This window comes from Lonchura striata, chromosome 18 (genome assembly GCF_050655825.1).
Source record: "Lonchura striata isolate lonStrDom1 chromosome 18, ASM5065582v1, whole genome shotgun sequence".
Taxonomy (NCBI): Eukaryota; Metazoa; Chordata; class Aves; order Passeriformes; family Estrildidae; genus Lonchura; species Lonchura striata.
Genome location: NC_140720.1, coordinates 1,898,011 through 1,916,216, shown reverse-complemented (window position 1 = coordinate 1,916,216; position 18,206 = coordinate 1,898,011). Strand labels below are relative to the sequence as shown.

General features: G+C 60.5%; 2 protein-coding genes across 4 annotated transcripts; one reads left to right on the top strand and one right to left on the bottom strand.

Moving 5' to 3' along the window:
* The first annotated feature begins 1,365 nt into the window (after positions 1 to 1,365).
* Positions 1,366 to 5,595, top strand: CBX8 (chromobox 8). 3 transcript variants are annotated; one of them, XM_021534145.3, is made up of 5 exons: positions 1,366 to 1,520; positions 1,879 to 1,922; positions 2,118 to 2,183; positions 2,282 to 2,348; positions 2,512 to 5,595. In XM_021534145.3, exons 1-5 carry the CDS (start codon positions 1,452 to 1,454, stop codon positions 3,334 to 3,336), a joined length of 1,071 nt encoding a protein of 356 aa, XP_021389820.3. In that variant the 5' UTR covers positions 1,366 to 1,451; the 3' UTR covers positions 3,337 to 5,595. The 3 variants fall into 3 exon arrangements, with proteins under 3 accessions (XP_021389820.3, XP_021389819.3, XP_085412690.1); XM_021534144.3 differs by having other exon boundaries at positions 2,258 to 2,348; XM_085556564.1 differs by lacking the exons at positions 1,879 to 1,922; positions 2,118 to 2,183; positions 2,282 to 2,348 and having other exon boundaries at positions 1,377 to 1,520.
* Positions 5,596 to 7,374: 1,779 nt separating this feature from the next.
* Positions 7,375 to 14,326, bottom strand: CBX2 (chromobox 2). Its single transcript, XM_031506385.3, has 5 exons — positions 14,166 to 14,326; positions 14,042 to 14,085; positions 13,450 to 13,515; positions 11,843 to 11,912; positions 7,375 to 11,596 (listed from the first exon to the last, which is right to left on the bottom strand). Exons 1-5 carry the CDS (start codon positions 14,235 to 14,237, stop codon positions 10,250 to 10,252), a joined length of 1,599 nt encoding a protein of 532 aa, XP_031362245.3. The 5' UTR covers positions 14,238 to 14,326; the 3' UTR covers positions 7,375 to 10,249.
* Between the last annotated feature and the right edge of the window lie 3,880 nt (positions 14,327 to 18,206).

Below are 18,206 nucleotides of genomic sequence, written 5' to 3'. Positions count from 1 at the left end.
CCCCGGGAAACAACGCTCCTCGGGGTGGAACAACGCCGGTGCCCCCCGGTCCCGGCGCCCCCCGGGCGGCTAACCCAGCCGGGGAAAGGGAGGGGCCTCGCAGCGCCAGCCCGAGGCCGGCGCGGCTGTGGTCTCATTCACCGGAGGGCAGGCGCAGCCGGAGCCCCGCGGCCATTCCCGCCGTGGGTTTCCCACGCGTGAGCGCTGCCGAGACCCGATGCTCGTCGGCTTCGAGCTCCTTAGCGGAGGGGAGACCGAGGTGGGGACAGGAGGGGAAGATTCACTAGAGGCTTCGTCTGGTCTCGTCCGTCGTGAACGGGGCCGCAGGAGCCTACTCAGCAGCACGCTGTGCGTCCCACTCTCGGGGCAGCTCCCAGCGGCGGCGCTGCCCACAGACACGGAAATCGCTTCACTTCGCGGGACCGGGCTGAAGGGCTGCCGGTTCCTCCCGGAGCCTCACACCGATGGGTTCGGTCCCTGCCCACTTGCGAGAAGCGGTGGCGTGGGACCTCCTGTCTCCCAGAGGCTACACCAGTTTCTCGTGACTTGCGCGTGTCTCGTTGTTCCGTGGCCGCCTCGGGGAGGAGGTGATGTCTCCCGACGCCATGCCGCGGGGCGAGAGGCCGAGCCGGAGCGGGGAGGAGGTACCGGCTGGCAGCCTCCCCGGTACCGGCTGGCAGCCTCGCAGCGCAGTCACGTTCATACGCCAGTTTGCTGACAGATAATGCAAGAGATGGATCAAATCCCGCGTGGGGCCGCCCCGCTGGGCCCGGGTCACCTCTCCTCCCCCCTGGGACCGCAGCCGGGAGCTGCCGGCACAACGAAACCGGCGGCCGCGGTGCTCCATTCTACCGGTCGTGTTCGCGTCGCCGGGAAGGATTCGCGTTCCCGCAGAGGCGGAGGCGCCGAGCGGCACGCGCGACCGCGTCTGTCCGTGGACGGCTCCGCGACACCGCGAGCTCCGCCGGTACCGGGACGGGCGGTTCGCGCGGGAACGCTCCCACCCCTGACACCGCTCTCTTTGTCCGACCACCGGTAGGCGGGCCAGGCCGCGAAACCCCCCATTCCGCAGCGTCCGGGCGCTGCGGAACCACCCGGCCCGCGCCCGGGGCCGCCGAACCCCATCCCGCCCCTCGCCGGTTCCGCGAACCCCCTTTGTGCTCCGCGCCCCCTCCCGCCCTCCCGGGGCCGTCCCCCCGAGCGGGGCGTGGCCCGGGGAGGGCGTGTCGCGGCGGGCGTGGCGGCGGGCGTGGCGCGAGGCCCCGCCCCGGCCGATCGGGACGCGGCGCACGTCGGCGGGCGGGGCGCGGCGCGGCCAATGCGGCGCGGGCGGAATATTCCACCCGGCTCCGGCGCGGCGCGCGCGGGGGGGCGCGGTGACGTCAGCGGGCGGAGTATTATGGTCTGGGCTGCGCCGGGGCCGCCCCTGCGCTGCGAGCGGCCGCGTAAACATGGAGCTCTCGGCCGTCGGGGAGCGCGTCTTCGCGGCCGAGGCCCTGCTCAAGCGCCGCATCCGCAAAGTAGGTGCCCCCCGCCGCCCCCCGCCGCGCCCCCGGCGCCCCGCACCGCGGCCCCGGCCCGCTGGGGGCGGCTCTGCCTCCCCCCGCCGCGGGGCGGGCTCCGCTCCGCCGCTCCCGCCCTCCGCGCCCCGCGCCCGGGGGGGGCGGTGTTAAATCCGCGCCCGGGGGGTGTGCGCCTGTGAAATCCGCGTTATTTTTCATTGTTGCGTCCCCCCCGCCGCACCCCCGCCTCGTGTTCCGCTCCCTGCCCGGGGCGTTGCGGGGGGACCTTTGTTGCGGGGCGGTTTGTCGCGGTTTGTCGCGGTTTGTCGCGGGTTTCACTCCACGCGTATTTATTTCCCTCGCTCCCCATCCGCAGGGCCGCATGGAATATCTGGTCAAATGGAAGGGCTGGTCGCAGAAGTAAGTCGCCCGTGGGGCCGCGGGGGGCTGCAGCAGGGGCCGGGAGGATGCTGCCTGCACCCCCTGCTCTCCCTTTGTGCCACAACGAGAACCTCTATGCCCCTGTTTTTTATTTTATTTGTCTTGCTCCCTCCTGGCTCCTTATTCTGTTCCATCTCTCGGTCCCGTCTTCCCCCCGCCCCCCCCCCCACCCAGGTACAGCACTTGGGAACCTGAGGAGAACATCCTGGATGCCCGGCTGCTCGCAGCCTTCGAGGAGAGGTACAAGGCCTTTACTAGCTGTAGCAGTTGCACTTGTAAATATGTTGCTGTCTTGTAGCTATGCTGAATTGAAGCTTTGGTTCTTTTAACACCTCTAGGGAGCGAGAAATGGAGCTTTACGGGCCCAAAAAGCGAGGCCCCAAGCCCAAAACCTTCTTGCTAAAGGTAAGGAGGCCAGAGCCAGCGCGCGAGGGCAGCGGGCCAGAACAGGGGTCCCTCCCCGGCCCCCTCGGAGGATGCTCCCCTCAAAGGTGGCCTCTTGTAAGTTGCAATTACACAGCCGGATGGCAGGATAATAAAGTCACCGGGTGATTTATCTTCTTTGCAGGCCCAGGCAAAAGCCAAAGCCAAAACCTATGAATTCCGCAGTGACTCTTCCAGGGGGATCCGGGTGCCGTATCCTGGCAGGTCCCCCCAGGAGCTGGGCTCCACGTCTCGGGCTAGGGAAGGACTGAGAAACATAGCCCTGGCCCCCCAGGGCAGCTCCAGCAGCAGCACCCCCAAGGCAGACGGCATCCGGGACCGGGTGATCCGTGTGGAAGAGAAACCCGGAGAGACCCCCAAAAAGAGAGGCCCAAAGCCCAGGAAGGAGCTTTACAAGGACCTCGCAGAGACTCTGGATGCCTCCAAGAGGAAACTGGGGGACCCGGGGGACAAGGTGGGGGACTACCTGAAGGCCAGGAAGATGGAGGAGGCGGCGGCGGGGGCAGCCAAGTTTGGCTCGGGACACAGCGTGATCCAGCTGGCCCGGCGGCAGGAGCCCGACCTGCCCGGTGCCCTGCCCGGCCCCAACCGCGCCGAGGCGGGGGCCGAGACCTTCCCCCCACGCCTGGCCAAGCACCGTGCGGACTTTCTGGACCCCAAGGGGCAGGGGGGGCTGGACCCCGGCGGGCCCAAGCTCCTGCACGGCGCCGTGAGCCCGGGGGCCGTGGGCAGCCTGTACCGTGACGGCATGGGGGGCCCGGCGGGGCGGCCCTCGCTCATCGCCAGGATCCCCGTCTCCAGGATCCTGGGGGACCCCGAGGAGGAGTCCTGGAGCCCCTCTCTCAACAACCTGGAGAAGGTGGTGGTAACTGATGTGACCTCTAACTTTTTGACCGTCACCATCAAGGAGAGCAGCACGGACCAAGGATTCTTTAAGGAGAAGCGATGAGTTTGGTGGAGGTGGTGCTGGGGTTTTCTTCAGTCAGATCCAGACAAAAGCTTGGTAGAGCTTGGTGGGCCTCTCCTTTTTTGTTTTCTTTTTTTTTTTTTTTTAATGCTCCTTTTTTTTTTTCCCTTAATTTTTTTTTCTTTTGTTTTTGGTCCTGGAGAGAATTTAGAAACTGTCCTAAATTCATTAACTCATTCTTTTGTTTTGTTTTTTTTTTCACGTCTTACATTTCGTTGGAAAGATTATCTCTAGAGTTATATTTTCTATTAGATGTAAATATGTTATTTAAGAAAAAATGCTTATATATATATCTATATATATATATTTCAACTCTGAGTTGTTTTATTTAAATGGAGACAACAGTGACTGCTCAGTTGCTCCTAGAAAGGACAATAAAACTGAGAACTAACGAGTTCACGCATCTGCCGCAGGAGCCGGTGTACATAACAGTGTTCATAGCTAAGTATGTGCTGGGTTTTTTTAACTATTATTTTTCATATGATGCTATGGATGGTGGAGGGGGACGTGTTGCTCCCTCAGAGGGCAAAGTGCCCGGATTTCTTGATTGTGATTTAAGGTGTTGCTTGTACAATCAAGTGTGCTGTGTCCAGGACTGTTGCCCTTGACAGTTGACGTGAGCACTTGAATTCACAGTGTTGTAGGGGATGGGGTGTTTCCAGTCTAACAGAAAAGTCATGTTGCTTCAAAGTCGGGCGGGGAAAAGCAGAAACCCATAAAAAGGCTAAAAGTGTTGGAGTATTAACTTGAATTCCCTTTTCTTGCGGAGGGGAGGAGTTTGTGTGTGTAAAGTTCCTGAGGGGTGATACTGAAATGCACTTTAATAGAGTTGTCGTAGCAGTTGTGGGAGATGGGACTGAGCTGAGGATATCTGTTTTCATTTTGTCTGGTCACTTGATTCTGTTCCCCTACCCACTAAAAACACCTCAACAAAACCCCCCTCTGTTTACATTCCTGAAATGCCAGAGAGGTTGGGGAGGGAACATCTCACTGCCCATATTTAGTTACTTTATTCTGCTACAGAAAGTGGATTATTATTATTATTTTTATTTCCAACCACAGTTTACTTCAGACTGTTGGAAGACTCCTGATAAAGTGTGTTGTAATATCCACATCCCTGACAAATCCCAGGGTCACCTTTATGCATTCAGAGAGAATAAATACTTCCCTTTCCTTACAGTGGTTAAACAATAGCCGAGAGGTGAAATATTCCCATGTGGGGCAGCCCCGCTGCCTCGGGTGGATTTTGTGCTGGATTTGCCCGTGGGATTCCTCCCAGGGCTGGGATCCAGGGCTGAGATTCCTCCCTGGCTGGGGTAGGGAGGGTCCTGGGGCTCTGGCTGGGGGTGCCCCCGCTCCGCTGCTCCCCCAGCTTGGCCACCGCCGGACACGGGAGGGAGCCTGGGCCCGGCTGTGGCTTGGCTGGGGGGGAGCAGGTGGCCCTGTCCTCACGCCTTGCTCTGGCCATCAGTCGGGTGGAAGCACAAGCCCGGCAGTGCCTGAGGGCTGGGACTGAGCCTGAGCCCCTTGTCCCCGAAATCCTGAAGGCCCCTGGCCCAGGGAGCTCACATGGGCTGAGGGAAGGGGCTGGCCAAGGGGCATCTCTGCTGCAGGGCCCTTGGGCCGCTTTGCCTTGCCTGGTTCCCTTCCCCATCCTTCTTTTGGGACCCATGAGGTGCCTGGCAGGATGCTGCATTGGCTGTGCAAAGGAGCCATCGTGTCTGACAGTTCCCAGTTTGTTTTTCCTTTCTTCTTTATATATATATTTTTTTTTAAGACATATTTTGTAAAATTGAGGTTTTTAACTTGGTTTGTACGAAGAGCTGATGCGTTGGTTCCGGTACTGACACGGGACCGTGGGTGTTGTTGGAGGATGAGGAGGGGGTTGAGCTGTTTGTGCTCCTGCTGCTGCCAAGGCTGGAGGATCCTTCCCTTTGCAAAGAGCCCGGAGCCGCTCCTGCCCCGCTGGGGCTTCGCTCCAGCGCCGTGTCTGTGTGTCCAGCACACCTGGAGCAAACCGTACCTGTGGGTGTATCTGTGTGTCTGTACATAGCGACGTGTACCCTGCGTGTGTGTGTGTGCGGGTGTGTGCGTGTGAATTATTTAAGACTTGTACAAAAACGATTTGGCTAAATCTCAGTCTCAGAAGTGAAGCTTAACTACGTGTCTTCTGCCAGCCGTGAATGTCCATTTGAGACCTGCTTTTTATGTCAGTTTAAATATATACTTTGTAAATAGAAACGTGTCTGGCTTCCCTTTGTGGCCCTGGGGTGCCTGGGAGTGCCGCGGGCTGCGCTGGGGCCCCCACGGGGTGGGTGGCCCGGCAGCCCCTTCCCTCCCGGGGGACAGCCGGGGCCGGGACCCGACGGGGCTGGGGGGCAGGCGGAGGCTCCCCGGCCGCAGATGCCGCCCGGGGTCTGGGCACCCTCCCGGGGGCCCGCGGTGTCCTGAGGGGGCGGCGGCGGCCGCTGTCAGCGGCTCCGGTCCGAGGACGGCGCCGCCCGGTCCCGGCCCGAGGCGCTCCGCCCTTCCGACGGGGCGGGCGGGGCGCGGGTCGGGCCGCGGCCGCCCCTGCCCGTCGAGCCCGGCCTTTGTGTGGAACGCGCCGGGGCAGCCCAGGCGGGGGTGGGGGGCTTCAAGGTTTTTGAAGCCGTGTCCTCATTAACCTCCTTTTTCTGCCCGGGCGGGTGGGGCGCGGGCCCCGCGCCGCGGGAGCTGCCAGCGCCGGGAGGAGCGGGAGGAAGGGCCGCACAATGGCGCCTTTCTCCGCCGGCCCGGCGGGGGGGCCCGTTCACACGGGCCGCGGGGCCCCGCGGGCGGCCGGGGGTGGGGCCGGGCCGGGGCCGTGCGGCCGGCGGGGCTCGGCTCCCGCCCGACGGCCGCTCCGACGGCAGCGCCGCCCGCGCCCTTCCGCGGCCGCGCAGCGCCCTCCGCAGGCCAGGCCGGCCCGGCGCGGCCCGGTGCCGGTCCCGGTGCCGCAGGTGCGGCCGGAGGCAGCTGAGCTCCGTTCACGGTGCGAGGGCAGCTCCAGCCGCAGCGGAGGCCGGGGCCGGGGCCGGGAGGGGCTGCGTCCGGCACGGAGCCCCGCAGGGAAAGCGGTGGGGTTTCCCCGCTCCGGTTCCCCGGCTCCGTTTGCAGCCTCGCACATCCGCAGCCCGGAGCCCCGCCGCATCCCGAGCATCCCGAGCGGGGAACACGGTGCCGCGGAGAGGGGCCGGCCCCAGGCGGTGCCGGGGGTAGGGAGGGCGACGGGAGCTCTCCCGGAGCAGTGACCACACAAGGCTGAAAAGTTTAAAAAAATATTTATTGATATGCTAGAAAAGAAGTGTGGAAAAGTCATACAAAACCCCCCCACCCGACGTAACCATTTCCTAGTGTTTTCCTGCAAATAAATTAAAAGCAGCCTAGAGCTGGGGGGCTACGCTAGCGTTAGTGTCCAGGAACACTGGGAAACTGCGCAAGGTACACAGGCAAGGGGCTGGGAGGGACCGGGGTGCTGCGTGGGGAGCTGGTCCTGCTGCCACAGCACTCATGCCTTCCCAGGGCAATAACATCCCTGACTTTTGTTCTCAGAAAATAAAAGCAAACAAACAGCTGCAGTTTAAAGCAATTATACGTGTCATACAGGACAGATTTGGCTCTCTCTTTAATTAAAACGTATAAATCAGAGCACTGACTGGCACAAGTTACAAGAACAATTGTTTGTTTTCACCTATCTCAAATTTCTGTCAGTAAAACCTTTCTCCTGGCTCTGAAGCCCATCACACACAGCTCAGAAACTTAAACCAAACCCCTAAACTATCTCCATCCCTCCCTGTACTCCTGTTTTGGTTTTTTTTTGGTACAAAATTTATATATATATATATATAAAAATAGACTCAGTTTCTCAGGATGATGGCTGAATCGGCCACCTCTTCCAGTCCAATGGAAAACAACAAGGATGCTTAACCAGATTACGCCTGGGGAAAATATCCATTCACCATACAAATACCACAGGACTTTCCACATCGGAAACCCCTTAGAAAATGACAAGTGACAAACCTTTAATTGCCTGTCTGACACCCGGCTGAACATGCCAACCCATAGCAGCAAACTCAAAACAAGAAAAAGGAATAAAAAAAGGTAGAACTCGAATCCTAATGGTACATAACCAGAGTCTGCACCAACCAGGGGTCTTCCAACCCCTGTCCACCAAAGATTCCAGTAAATTACTCACAGGATGTCTCTTTGGGAAGCAAACCCCAGTGGGAGCCGTGCATTCAACCCCCCCAGCTGCTGGGAGAACCGAGATTCTAGAGCACCAAGTGAGAAAGGGGCTCGGGAAGAAATGTAGAGTGAGACGGCCAGAAAAATATCCTGGATTATCATTTTCACCATCGTTAGACCTTTGGAATTGAACCAGCTGGTGAGCAAAAGGCACAATAGCAACTGGTGAGAGCAGAGTCCTGTGCTGCTAGAGGGGACTGGGAAGGCTGGGGGATGGAGGGGGCTGCCCGGTGTTGGGATACGTGGCCCCTTTGCCTGAGCCGGAGGCAGGAGCCAGGCCCTGCAGGGAGAAACCCGTGGGAGCTGAGACAGTGGCTCTGGAGAGCAGTGGGCTCAGAGCTGCCCTGCAGCCAGCACTTCAGCTGCCATCACATCTCCTGTCCCGCTCTTGGGGCCTGGCCCCTCCTTGGAGCATCTTCAGATGATTTTCTCCCCCTTGGAGAAACCAATCCACATATCCTATTGCTGCAGGCAAGAGCATCCCTGCCAGGCCAGCTTCCCTCTCGGGGCATTGCTCAGCAGGGCTCTGCACGGCAGCCAGTGTCCCAGTGGGGACCAGGACACCTCTCCCCATCGGTGTCACTGCATCCCCAGCACCCTGCGACCACCCTGCTTTGCATAGGCACGAACCTGTCGTGGGAGCGGTGCCACAGACAAGCTGAGATAAGGACGCTCCGAAAGGCACATTGTTATCAGTTTGGATTTGCAAAGGCCAAGTAGCAAGCATTTGGTGTGAGGGTGAGAGCGTCACCCCCATGCTCCCAGAGTCCTGGATTCTTCTCCCAAAGCACTGCCACCCCCAGCACACGAGCACAGCACACACCGTGCCCGGGGCACTACTTTCTGCTGACACAGGCCAATGCTTCCTTGGAGCTCGTTTGACAAAGTTCCAGTAGAAGGTAAAATGCACAGCCTGTGACGTTTTGGCATCACCTGGGAATGACCCCACTGTCAGCCAGCGGCAGCAGCCATGACCATGGGGGGCTGCTGCCTCAGGGGGTCACAAGTACCTGCACCCCCAGTTTGGTCCTGTGCATGAAGATGCTGATGGCCCTGCCAGGGGCAAAGGGAAATGCTTGCCCTGGTGCCAGGTCAATCACCTGGGGACCCCCTAAGCAGTGACCTGCTGGTCAGGTGGAAGGACAGCGGAACCACGCAGCGGAGTGGGCAGCTGCCAGCTGTTCATCACCTCTGAGAAAAGGACTCGGCATCAACAGAATGAAAATGACCTCAAATGCTACTAAACTCTGCCTGAACTGCTGCTAATTTTGGCTTCTAGAATTCTGCAATAGGGAAAACACTGCAGCAGAAAAGCCATTACTGGTTGCCATTACAGGCCAAAAGGAACACCCCAGCTGCTGGGATAGCCAGGGGAAGGTGAATGGCTGCTCGAGTGCTCCTGTTCCTTGGGCAACAGCAGCTTGAGGTAACCAGTGGCCTTAGCCTTTCTCCCTCTCCTCTCCTGTCCCACCACTCCAGACCACCTATGCAGGTGGCCTTGACCAACTTCTGAGCATTCTGGAGAATGCTTATCATGGATGATCAGTGTGACTCTAACCCAGGGAACAGCAGTCACGGGTGTCCTGGCAGTCCCAGCACCAACCTACCTGCTGCCAGAAGGGCTCACGCATTCTACAAGGCTTAAAAGGTATTCCCCAGCTCAGTCTCTGTGAGTGCCTGGAACCTGCTGAGCAGGAGGTGGAGATGCTGGCAATGCCAGGATGAGGCAGAGGAGTGGAGTGGAGGTTCCCTGGGCTGCCCAGAAATTCACGTTTTTCTGGAGGTCAAGTCATGCAGAGAAGCTGGTGAATCTTGCTGGCTCTCAAGGCAGGACTTTCCTCCAGCAGAAAGGAAACACCCTCCAAAAAAACGCACCTCTGCCACCTGTACTGTTAGTGGCATCCAGGACTTAACTGTCTTAAACTGGGGTTATTTCTCTCCCTCATGAAGAAAAGAATTCCTTAAGAAAAAATGTAAACAATATTTCCCTATCAGCTGGAAACCCCAACAGAAACGCTGTGGGTTTCCCATCATTGGAAATGACCTCACCCAGGGGGGTGGCTGGGCTGAGTGTACCCTGAAAAACCCCCGAATGCAGCTGCCCCCCACAGCCTCGAGGGCTGTGAGCAGCAGCTGTCTCATTTGGATTGACTTGCAGTTCCCCATGGCCCAGACAGACCACAGAAAGGCCAGAGGAGAATCTCCCAGTCCTCTCCCGGGTGTAAGGCTGTCCCATGGCAGCTCCACAACCCCCATGGCCAGTGGGCTGCAGACCTTGGCATCTGCTGTTTCAAAGCAAAGAGACCTGCATGCAGCGAAGCCTGGCTCGCATCTGGCGAGCCTGACACCCCAGCAGCACCGGTGCCCTGCTCCCAGAGAATGGCACCAACACCCCCACATGGGGCACGGCTCCAGAAGGGGATGGAGAGAAGCCAGGGAGGAAATCAGGACCTGCTGGTAGTTTGGAGCGGGTTTCACTGCGTTATTGGTCCAGCCTTTCCAGACACGAGTTCCAGCAGGTCTCACGAGGGCTCCGCGTTTGCTTGAAGAAAAAAACACCTGATGGAAAAGCTGGGCAAAGGTGAGGGTGGGGCTGAAAGACCCTCTCCCTCCTCTTACACTCCTGGGCTCAGTATTGCCGCAGGTTGAAAAACCCGACGCTGGTGGGGGACTCCTTGACCGTCACTGTGATCAGGTTAGCGGTGACATCGGTGACAAAGACGTGCTCAATCAGGCTGCGGGTGGGTTTCCAGTCCTGGCTGGTCTGGATGGAGACAGACATGTTCTGACCCACACCTGGGAGGGAAGCTGAATCCCGGTCTGAATCTGAGCTGGTGTCCTCGCCTGTGCTCACTTCGGACAGGGTGGAGGCTTTGCGGCTCTCTGCGGCCGCGTGTCCCTCTGGAGCACCACCTTTGGCCGAGTCCCTGTCACCCGCCCGCTGTGTCTGCTTCTTGCTCTTGCCTCCGTCCCCCCCTGGGAGTGCAGCAGCACTGGCAGCGTTCAGCCCAGCCCCTGTCGCGCCGCCCTTGGCACCGCCGCCGCCCTTGGCACCAGCACTGGCCGTGCTGCCAGCGGAGCCCTTGGCCAGGGAGCCGCAGAGGTGCCGGGGGAGGCTGCTCCCGCTGGCCGTGCTCGGCCCGTTTTTGACACTCTGCAGGTTCAGAGCCTGGAGGTTCAGCTCCTGGCTGGAGGCCGGCTGGATGCTGGTCCCAGACGAGCTCGACAGCGCCTTGCTGCCGTTGGGCAGCATCTGGCCTCCAGCAGCAAACCCCGATTTCTGGCCTCCTCCAACGCTGCTGCCGGAAGCCTTTGCAGTTTTGGGTGCCTGTGCGTTCAGCCCCAGCTCCCCAGAGCCTTTCTGGTTCCTCATTTTCAAGTCCAGCCCTAAGCTGCCCTTGCTGGCTGCCTGTGCCTTCAGCGCCAGCCTGCCCAGAGCCGAGCTCTCGGCTGCAGCCTGGCTCTGGGACATCCTGTTCATGTAGTGCACGATGGAGCTCTGCCAGCTGATGGCCTGGCTGGGGCTCGCTGAGCCGCTCTTCATCATGTTGGGCAGGTTTTCCACTGATGACCCCCCTGAGCTGAGCCCAGCCAAGGTGCCTGGTGGATCCTTCAGCATGGCCATGCCTGAGCCCTGTGTGCTGTGCTGGGGCTGCAGCTTCCCCACCAGCTTGGCACTGCCCCCCACCTCCTTCCGGGACGTTTTCAGCACCTTTGTCAGGTTCACAGTCCTTCGAGCCGCTTTCTGCTCTGGGGGAAGAGGTTTCCGGCCACGCTTCTTCCTGGAAGCGTCTTTCATGTCGGGCTTGGCCACCAGGATCTGAGCTTTCTTCTGTGGCACTGGGTGCGTTTCTCTGCTGCGAGGACCTCTCTTTGCTTCCAGATCACTTTCATCCTCTTCCTCAGAGGAGGAGGAAGAGGAGGATGTGGAGGAAGAGGAGCTACTTGACTTAGCTTTCGCAGGCATCTCTGGTTCCTGCAAAGCAACAGAGACAGGGAGAGTTAACAGCAGTGACAAAGGAATGGTTATGGCAATACAAACCCTCCAGGGTGGCCTGGCCAGGGCCCTCAGACATGCCCAGGTTCTCTCTCTGTGTAGCTGATCTTCAGGGATCCATCAGCTGACAAGATGAGTTGTGTGCTCGAGGCCACCCCCAAACCCCGGTACCCTCCAAGGCCGGAGCCCCTCCAGAGCTGCCTACCCACCACTGCTGGGACTCACCACGTTCTTCCTGGGCCGGCCCCGGGGCCGCTTGCCCCTCTTCCGATTCTGCACTTCTTTTTCGTGTTCCCTGGAGGAAACAAGGATTAAGGACAATGTTTACAGGGAAGAAAAAAACATCTGGGGGAACTGAGGCAGCCAGGTAGTGGCCGGAGAGCATCCCTGTCTGCACCAGCAACATCCCTGCAGCTTCCAGCAGTCAGTGATGGACCACGTGGAGTTACCCTTCCCAAACCTGTGCCTTTTCCAGCTCCTGGTGAGATTTGCTGTTTTTCTGGCACAAGGGGATCAGGCAAAGGGAAGCATCTGTCCCCAGTCCTGCTAAGCCTTGCCTTGGTTATGCTCCTGCTGTGCTGAGCTTCCATGCTGAGTATGGGAGAAGCAAACACATTCCCTGGAAGCTCAGCTCCTTTGCTGGACTCCTTCCACCTCTCCTGCACCTCCTGCCCTGGCCATGGTTGCCCAGGATGAGATGTTTCAGGTCATTGTACTCGTTTCCTATTTCTGTTTAAATAGGATGGTGTTTAGATGTAATACATCCAGCTGATTAAACACCATCCTGTCTGCACACTCAACATCAGATCCTATTCTTTAAAAAAACTGATCCAGAAACCAGACATAATTGAATCCTATCATAAACTTTGATGATTTTTATTATTACTATGTCAAAGTACTTGGCAGCACTATGTCTTGCCATAGCCAGCTGGCTACCCTCTGCTCCGTGAGTGATTCCTGGGGTGCAGTGGCTGTGGAACCATTGCTGTTCTCAGCCTGGCTCCAGGCAGGAGCATGGACCTGACAGGACAGACACCATTTTGTTCTGCCATCCAGGTTGCTCAGCCTGGAGAAGGCTCTAGGGAGACTTCAGAGCATCTTCCAGTACTTAAAGAGGCTCCAAGAGAGCTGGGGAGGGACTTTGGACAAGGGCCTGGAGTGACAGGACACAGGGAATGCCTTCCAACTGACTGAGGGCAGGGTTACATGGGATATTAAGCAGAAATTCTTCCCTGAGAGGATGGTTGAGGCCCTGGCACAGGCTGCCCAAAGCAGCTGTGGCTGCCCCATCCATGGTAACATCTAAATTCAGGTTGGAGAGCACTTGGAGCAACCCGGGATAGTGGAAATGATGGGGTAGATTGGGAAGAACTTGAAGGTCCTTCCTAATCCAAACCATTCTCTACTATTTTCTCACAGATATTATTTCCCTCACCCTCCCAGAGGTTCACTCTCCACAAGTTTGCTTTAATGCCTCACAAGCCAAGACACCACCTCCCCCCAGGGGTCTGCGGCCACCCCCCAAGCACAGCCAAGGTCCCGGAGCCCTGGATGGGGACAGGGAGCCCCAGGTCTGTGCCAGGCACTGCCCCGTTCCCCTGGTGCACCCAGAGCTCTGCTGGGCCATAAACCCTCGGTGTCTGTCTGGCCAGGGCAGAGCTGTTCTAGGTAGACCTGGACCGACCGTGACTCTGGGGACAAACAAAAGGGCCTGGCCACAAAGGGCCCCGCCAGCTCCAGGCTGTTGTTTCCAACGGCTTCCACCACACGTGCAGCCAATTAGAAGTTAATTGACTTTACAGTTTGCTTAGAAACATTTAGAGTTTGCTCACTTCTTTTGGAAAGCCAGGAGCAGCCGGGGGTCCAGGATGTTCTCCTCAGGCTCCCAGCTGTTGTGCCTGCAACAGAGGACACGGACCGGGTGAGAGCAGGGGGCCGGACCCCCCCGCGCCCTTCCGGCACCGGGGGCTTCCCCCAGGGACACCCGGGGCTGGCACGGACCGGGGCACGTCGGTACCGGGGGCCGGCACAGCCGGGGGGCGGGCAGGGGAGAGGGCCCGGGGGAGGGAGATCGGGAAGGGGGCGGCCACGCCGCCGCGGGGCGAGGCGAGTCCCGCGCATCCCGGGGGAGCTCCGGTTTCAGCAGAGCGGGCGAGGGGCGCGGGGCCGCCACAACCGGGGGGGTGCGGCGACTCCGGGGGGGGCTGCACCGGCCCGAGGAGGGGGGAGCGGAGCCCCACGCGGTGGCGGGGAGGGCCCGGCCGCGGCCGCGCTTATTTGTAAACAAAAGGAGCGGCACTACCCAAACAAAAGCGGCCGGCCGGGCGGTACCCGCGCTCCGCAGCGCACCCCGCTCCGCACCGCGTGGTTCCGCGATCCGCGCAGCCCCGCACCGCGCCCCGCACCGCTCCGCGCCCCGCTCACTTGGAGGACCAGCCTCGCCACTTGACCAGGTACTCCAGCTTGCCCTGCGAAGAGAGACGGGAGAGGGGCGTTAGCGGCGTGAGGGGTGCGGGGAGAGCAGGGGTGCGGGGCCGGCGAGTCCCACCTTGCGGAGCCTCTTGCTGAGGATGCACTCGGCGGCGAAGACCTGCTCTCCCACGCTGCTCAGCTCCTCCATGGCCCCGGCCCCGCGCACTCAGACACAAGGGGAGCCCCCGGGCGCGCCCCCGACGGCGGCCGCGCGCGCTCCGACCCCCCCAGACCCACGCGCGCCCCCCGGCACAATACGGCGGAGGGGCGGGCGGGGGGTCCCCAAATTCCCCGCCGGCCAATGGGGAGCAGGGGGCGGGGCGATCCGGCGTGGGGGGTGGGGGGAGGCATTGTCTGTGTGCGACCCCTCCTCTTCCTCCCGCGCGGGGGCGGCCGCAGCCCGGCCGGAGCGGGGACAATGGGGTGGCCCGGCCCGGGGCTTTTGTTTGCCCGGGCAGCGCAGGGGGCTTCCCCGGCCGGCTCCACGGGGGATCCCCCCGGTCCGACCCCGCCAGAGGTTCCTGCTGCGAGGAGCCGGGCTCCGAGTCCCCTGCCCGGGGTCCCCCCTGGGGACAAAGCACCCCGGGGCTGGGGCAGCCAGCGCCGGTCCCCGCCGGTCCCCGCCGGGCCGGAACAGGCAGCAGCAGCAGCGGCACGTTTTAGTTCTAAAATAGTTGATGATAATAGAATAAAAGATTTACCGGGGCGGGGGGGGGGGGGGGGGGGGGGTAGGCCGGTTGTGACCCCCGCGCGGTGCCGGCTCGCAGCTCGGTACCGCCCGGCCCACGATCCCTCCCGAGCCGCACTACCGGGGGTGCGGCGGCACCGACCGCGCCGGCACCGCACGCACCGAGGCGTGCAGGGCTGCGTGAGGAGCTGCTGCACGGCGGTTGTGCGCTGTGGGCGTGGAAGGATGAAATATGGTGCTTTACAGGCATGGAAGAAGATGAGTCAGCACCTCAGGGAGTTCTCCTCCGCGGGCCCGGAGCCTGCCGTTAACCGTGCGGGAGCCGCAGGGATATGAATTGCCGTCGCCCCGGCGCCTGGGTGCCCGCGGCGCGCAGGGACTGAGCAGGAGCCGGACGGGCCATGGGGTGTCCTGCGTGGGGCCTCGCCCGCACCCCGGGCACTGCCGTCTCCGGTAAGCGATGCCGGGTTTAGCGATGCCGCGTTTGGCGCTGCCGGGTTTAGAAGAGCATTTGGAGCGGCAGCGGGCGTGTTGGGCTGTCCCTGCTGCGGGGGAAATGTCACCACGGGGGACCCTCTGTACGAGGCAATGAGAGACTGCACGCTTCGTCAGGGAGCGGGGCTGACTCGGGCGCTGCGGGATGTGGACGTGCCTGGGGTGCTGGGTTGATACCAGGGGGCTGGCCTGGGTCGGGCGCAGTCACCTTTCATTGTTTTCTTTGACAATTACCGTGGTCGTTCGCTGATGAGAAGAGCTGTAGGAGCGTTTTTTTAGCCGAAGGTGACACAGAATTGTAACAGTGCCGCACTTTTTGTTTGAGTTCATTTACCTTCTGCCAGCTGGGCTCTTTGTGTGTGACACCTCCGAGATTTTAGAGCAAGCCCTGTGTGACCTCCCCGAGCCGTGTGCCTGAGCCGTGCACGGCCATCCCGGTGCTGTGGGTGCAGCCCAAGGGACGAGGAGCCCTGGGGCTCTCCTGGCTGCAGGGATTCGCCTCTGAGAGACGACCCCTGTTGGGAATGAGCTCTGATTTGGGTGATGCTGGGTGAGCTCCTCTCCCAGCCGCCCCTCAGTGCTGCTGTTCCTGTGCTCCCCACACAGATGCAGGGCTAGGGTCGCTGTTCTCTCCCTTCCTGGGGCTGAGAAGGGGAGGTCGTGTGAGTGGAGAGGCTCCATCCGCTGTCTGCTGGGCTGGCGAGGGGCTGGGGCTCAGAAGTGGGAGCAGCCCTTGACATTTATGTCTCCTTAGGGACCTCAGCGTTTGTGGGGCTATGCCATCAGCACCGTCCCTGGTCCCTTGTGGGGACTCTGAATGATCCCTAATGCTGCTCAGCTCCTATGCCACATGTCCTGTTCCTGCTGAGCGTGGAAAGGACCGTGCTGCTCCCTGGGCTGGAAATCTCCTTTCTTCTTCCCGGGGTTTACTGAAAACTGGTCCTGGGCAGTCCCTGGGCTGCCGTGGGCTCCGTGCCTTTTACCCCTGGCAGAGTGGGGTACCCCAGGGCTTCTGGGGTGTCCTTTTCCCTCTTGGTCAGCCAGAGGAGACCATCCCAGCCCTGGAGCTTACCTGGGCACTGCTGGTTGGAGCCGCCGCAGGGGCTGCCCCCTGGGGCTGCTGACTGGGGTAGGACGAGATGCTGCCCTGCTGCTGCCAAAGCTGTGGCTCCACCTGCGAGTGCCTTTTTTGATGAATTCCATGTTTCCTATCCCTGACAGGGACTTCACCTTCCTGGAGAAACTCAGGAACATGCACTGAATAAGCTGGCCCCATGCTCCCACCAAGCAAAGTGACAGCGGGGCCAATAAATTCACCAATCACCATGAAAATCATCATCATCTTAAAAATGAGAGTCAGACCCCCAAGCTAGTTTGATGGACCATGATTTTGTAGCTTTTCCCAAGTACTCCAGGCATCCTAGGAATGCCGTGTCCTGTGTTGTGTCTGTGGCAGGGGCTGTCAGGCTGAAGTGGGGGTTTGGTGGTGAAGGAGAGGATGGGGATGATCCCAGTCCCCTTTGCAGTTGGGGGGGAAAAGGGTTGTGCTGCTTCCCGGACTGGAAATCTGTGTTCTGTCCCCAGGGGTTTACTGGGAATGGTTCAGGTCACCCCTGAGCTGTGGGGCTCGGTGCTCCCTGCCCATCCTGCCAGGCTCAGTGAGGGACACGGCTGCTTCCCGGGGCCTTGTGCAGCAGGGAGCCCTGGCCTGGAAGGTGCAGGGTCTGGGGAGATCCAGGGAAATCCAGGTGTTCCCACAGGGGCCCCGGCCTTTGTGTTGGTGCCGGACCCCCCAAATCAGGTGCATTGCAGGGGTGCCCCGTGCCCTCCAGCGCCGCAGGACCCCCATAGCAGTGGTGACGGGGGTGCCTGAGGGGGTGTGGGATGTCCCTGACTCCAGAGGGTGAGCTGGGGCCAGCCCAGGGAACAGCCAGGCCATGGTGGCCATGTTTGCTGCGGGCAAATGGTGGCTGTTTTCCCCAGGCATCAGCCAATCAAAGCACAGAGATCTGCATCTCATTTGGGTACTGCAGCCGGGTATGGAGCTGTGCAGCTTCCAGGATGGGGTGGCCAGGACCACATCGTGTCTGGGACTTGTGACCCTGGGCGGGAGGCAGAGGGGCACGTGCCACCCCCAGACCAGGCATTTTGGGAGGCAGCGGTGTCCCCACACGCTGCGTGCCATAAATAAATACGTGTCCTTGTATGTTTGTTGTTACGTTCCCATCCCGGAGTGGCTGGGACCCCTGGGCAGCGAGCAGCTTCCCAGTGCAGAAAAAAGAAAAGGAAGCAAATGGTGTGGAAATGCATGGCAAATTGGGATGCAATACACAGCGGGGCTCTCCCTGCTGCCTGACCCCCAGCCCGGGGAGGGGGGCGGTGGGGAATGAATTACGTGGGGATGGGAGGGCGGGAGGAGACGCGGGGATCCGGCTGCCACTGTGTCCGGGCAAGGCCAGGCCGGGCTTTGGCCTTTGTCATCGGGAAATGTTTGGTGAAAATGTCCTACACTGCAAACGCACAAGGTGTGAGGAGCAACGGGAAAGGCTGGGAAAGGCTTGAAGGAGATGCAAAATGCGACAGGTTTGGGTTTTCCTTGGGAGAGGCTGAGCTAGAGATGGCTCCGGGGCTGGGGACCAGGAGCCAGTTTAGGTTCTGTGTGTCTGTGGGGTTAAAACTCGCACCCAGAGCAGGGAGATCCCTCTCATCTCCCTGGCCTGGCACGTCAAAGCATCCCTCAGCCCGGGACATGTAGTCAGGGCCAGGAGGGGATCGTGACATTCCGGTGTGTGTCGTGGATCCTCCAGAGCATCCCTTGGAGCGTCCCAGCGCGTGTGGTGCCGCCGGAGCTGCAGTGGGTCCTGGGGAGCGCCCGGCGGCAGCGGGTGGCTCCCCGGCTTTTCTCTCAGGACGAGGAGCAGATCCTCTCCCGGC

Excerpts from the sequence above, each read along its gene's own strand:
- CBX8 (XM_021534144.3), top strand. The coding sequence starts at position 1,452 with ATGGAGCTCTCGGCCGTCGGGGAGCGCGTCTTCGCGGCCGAGGCCCTG. Across the intron at positions 1,923-2,117 it reads TGGAAGGGCTGGTCGCAGAA|GTACAGCACTTGGGAACCTG; the intron begins GTAAGTCGCCCG and ends CCCCCCACCCAG. Across the intron at positions 2,184-2,257 it reads CTCGCAGCCTTCGAGGAGAG|CTTTGGTTCTTTTAACACCT; the intron begins GTACAAGGCCTT and ends GCTGAATTGAAG.
- CBX2 (XM_031506385.3), bottom strand. The coding sequence starts at position 14,237 with ATGGAGGAGCTGAGCAGCGTGGGAGAGCAGGTCTTCGCCGCCGAGTGC. Across the intron at positions 13,516-14,041 it reads TGGCGAGGCTGGTCCTCCAA|GCACAACAGCTGGGAGCCTG; the intron begins GTGAGCGGGGCG and ends CCTCTGTTGCAG. Across the intron at positions 11,597-11,842 it reads GCCGGCCCAGGAAGAACGTG|GAACCAGAGATGCCTGCGAA; the intron begins GTGAGTCCCAGC and ends GTTGCTTTGCAG.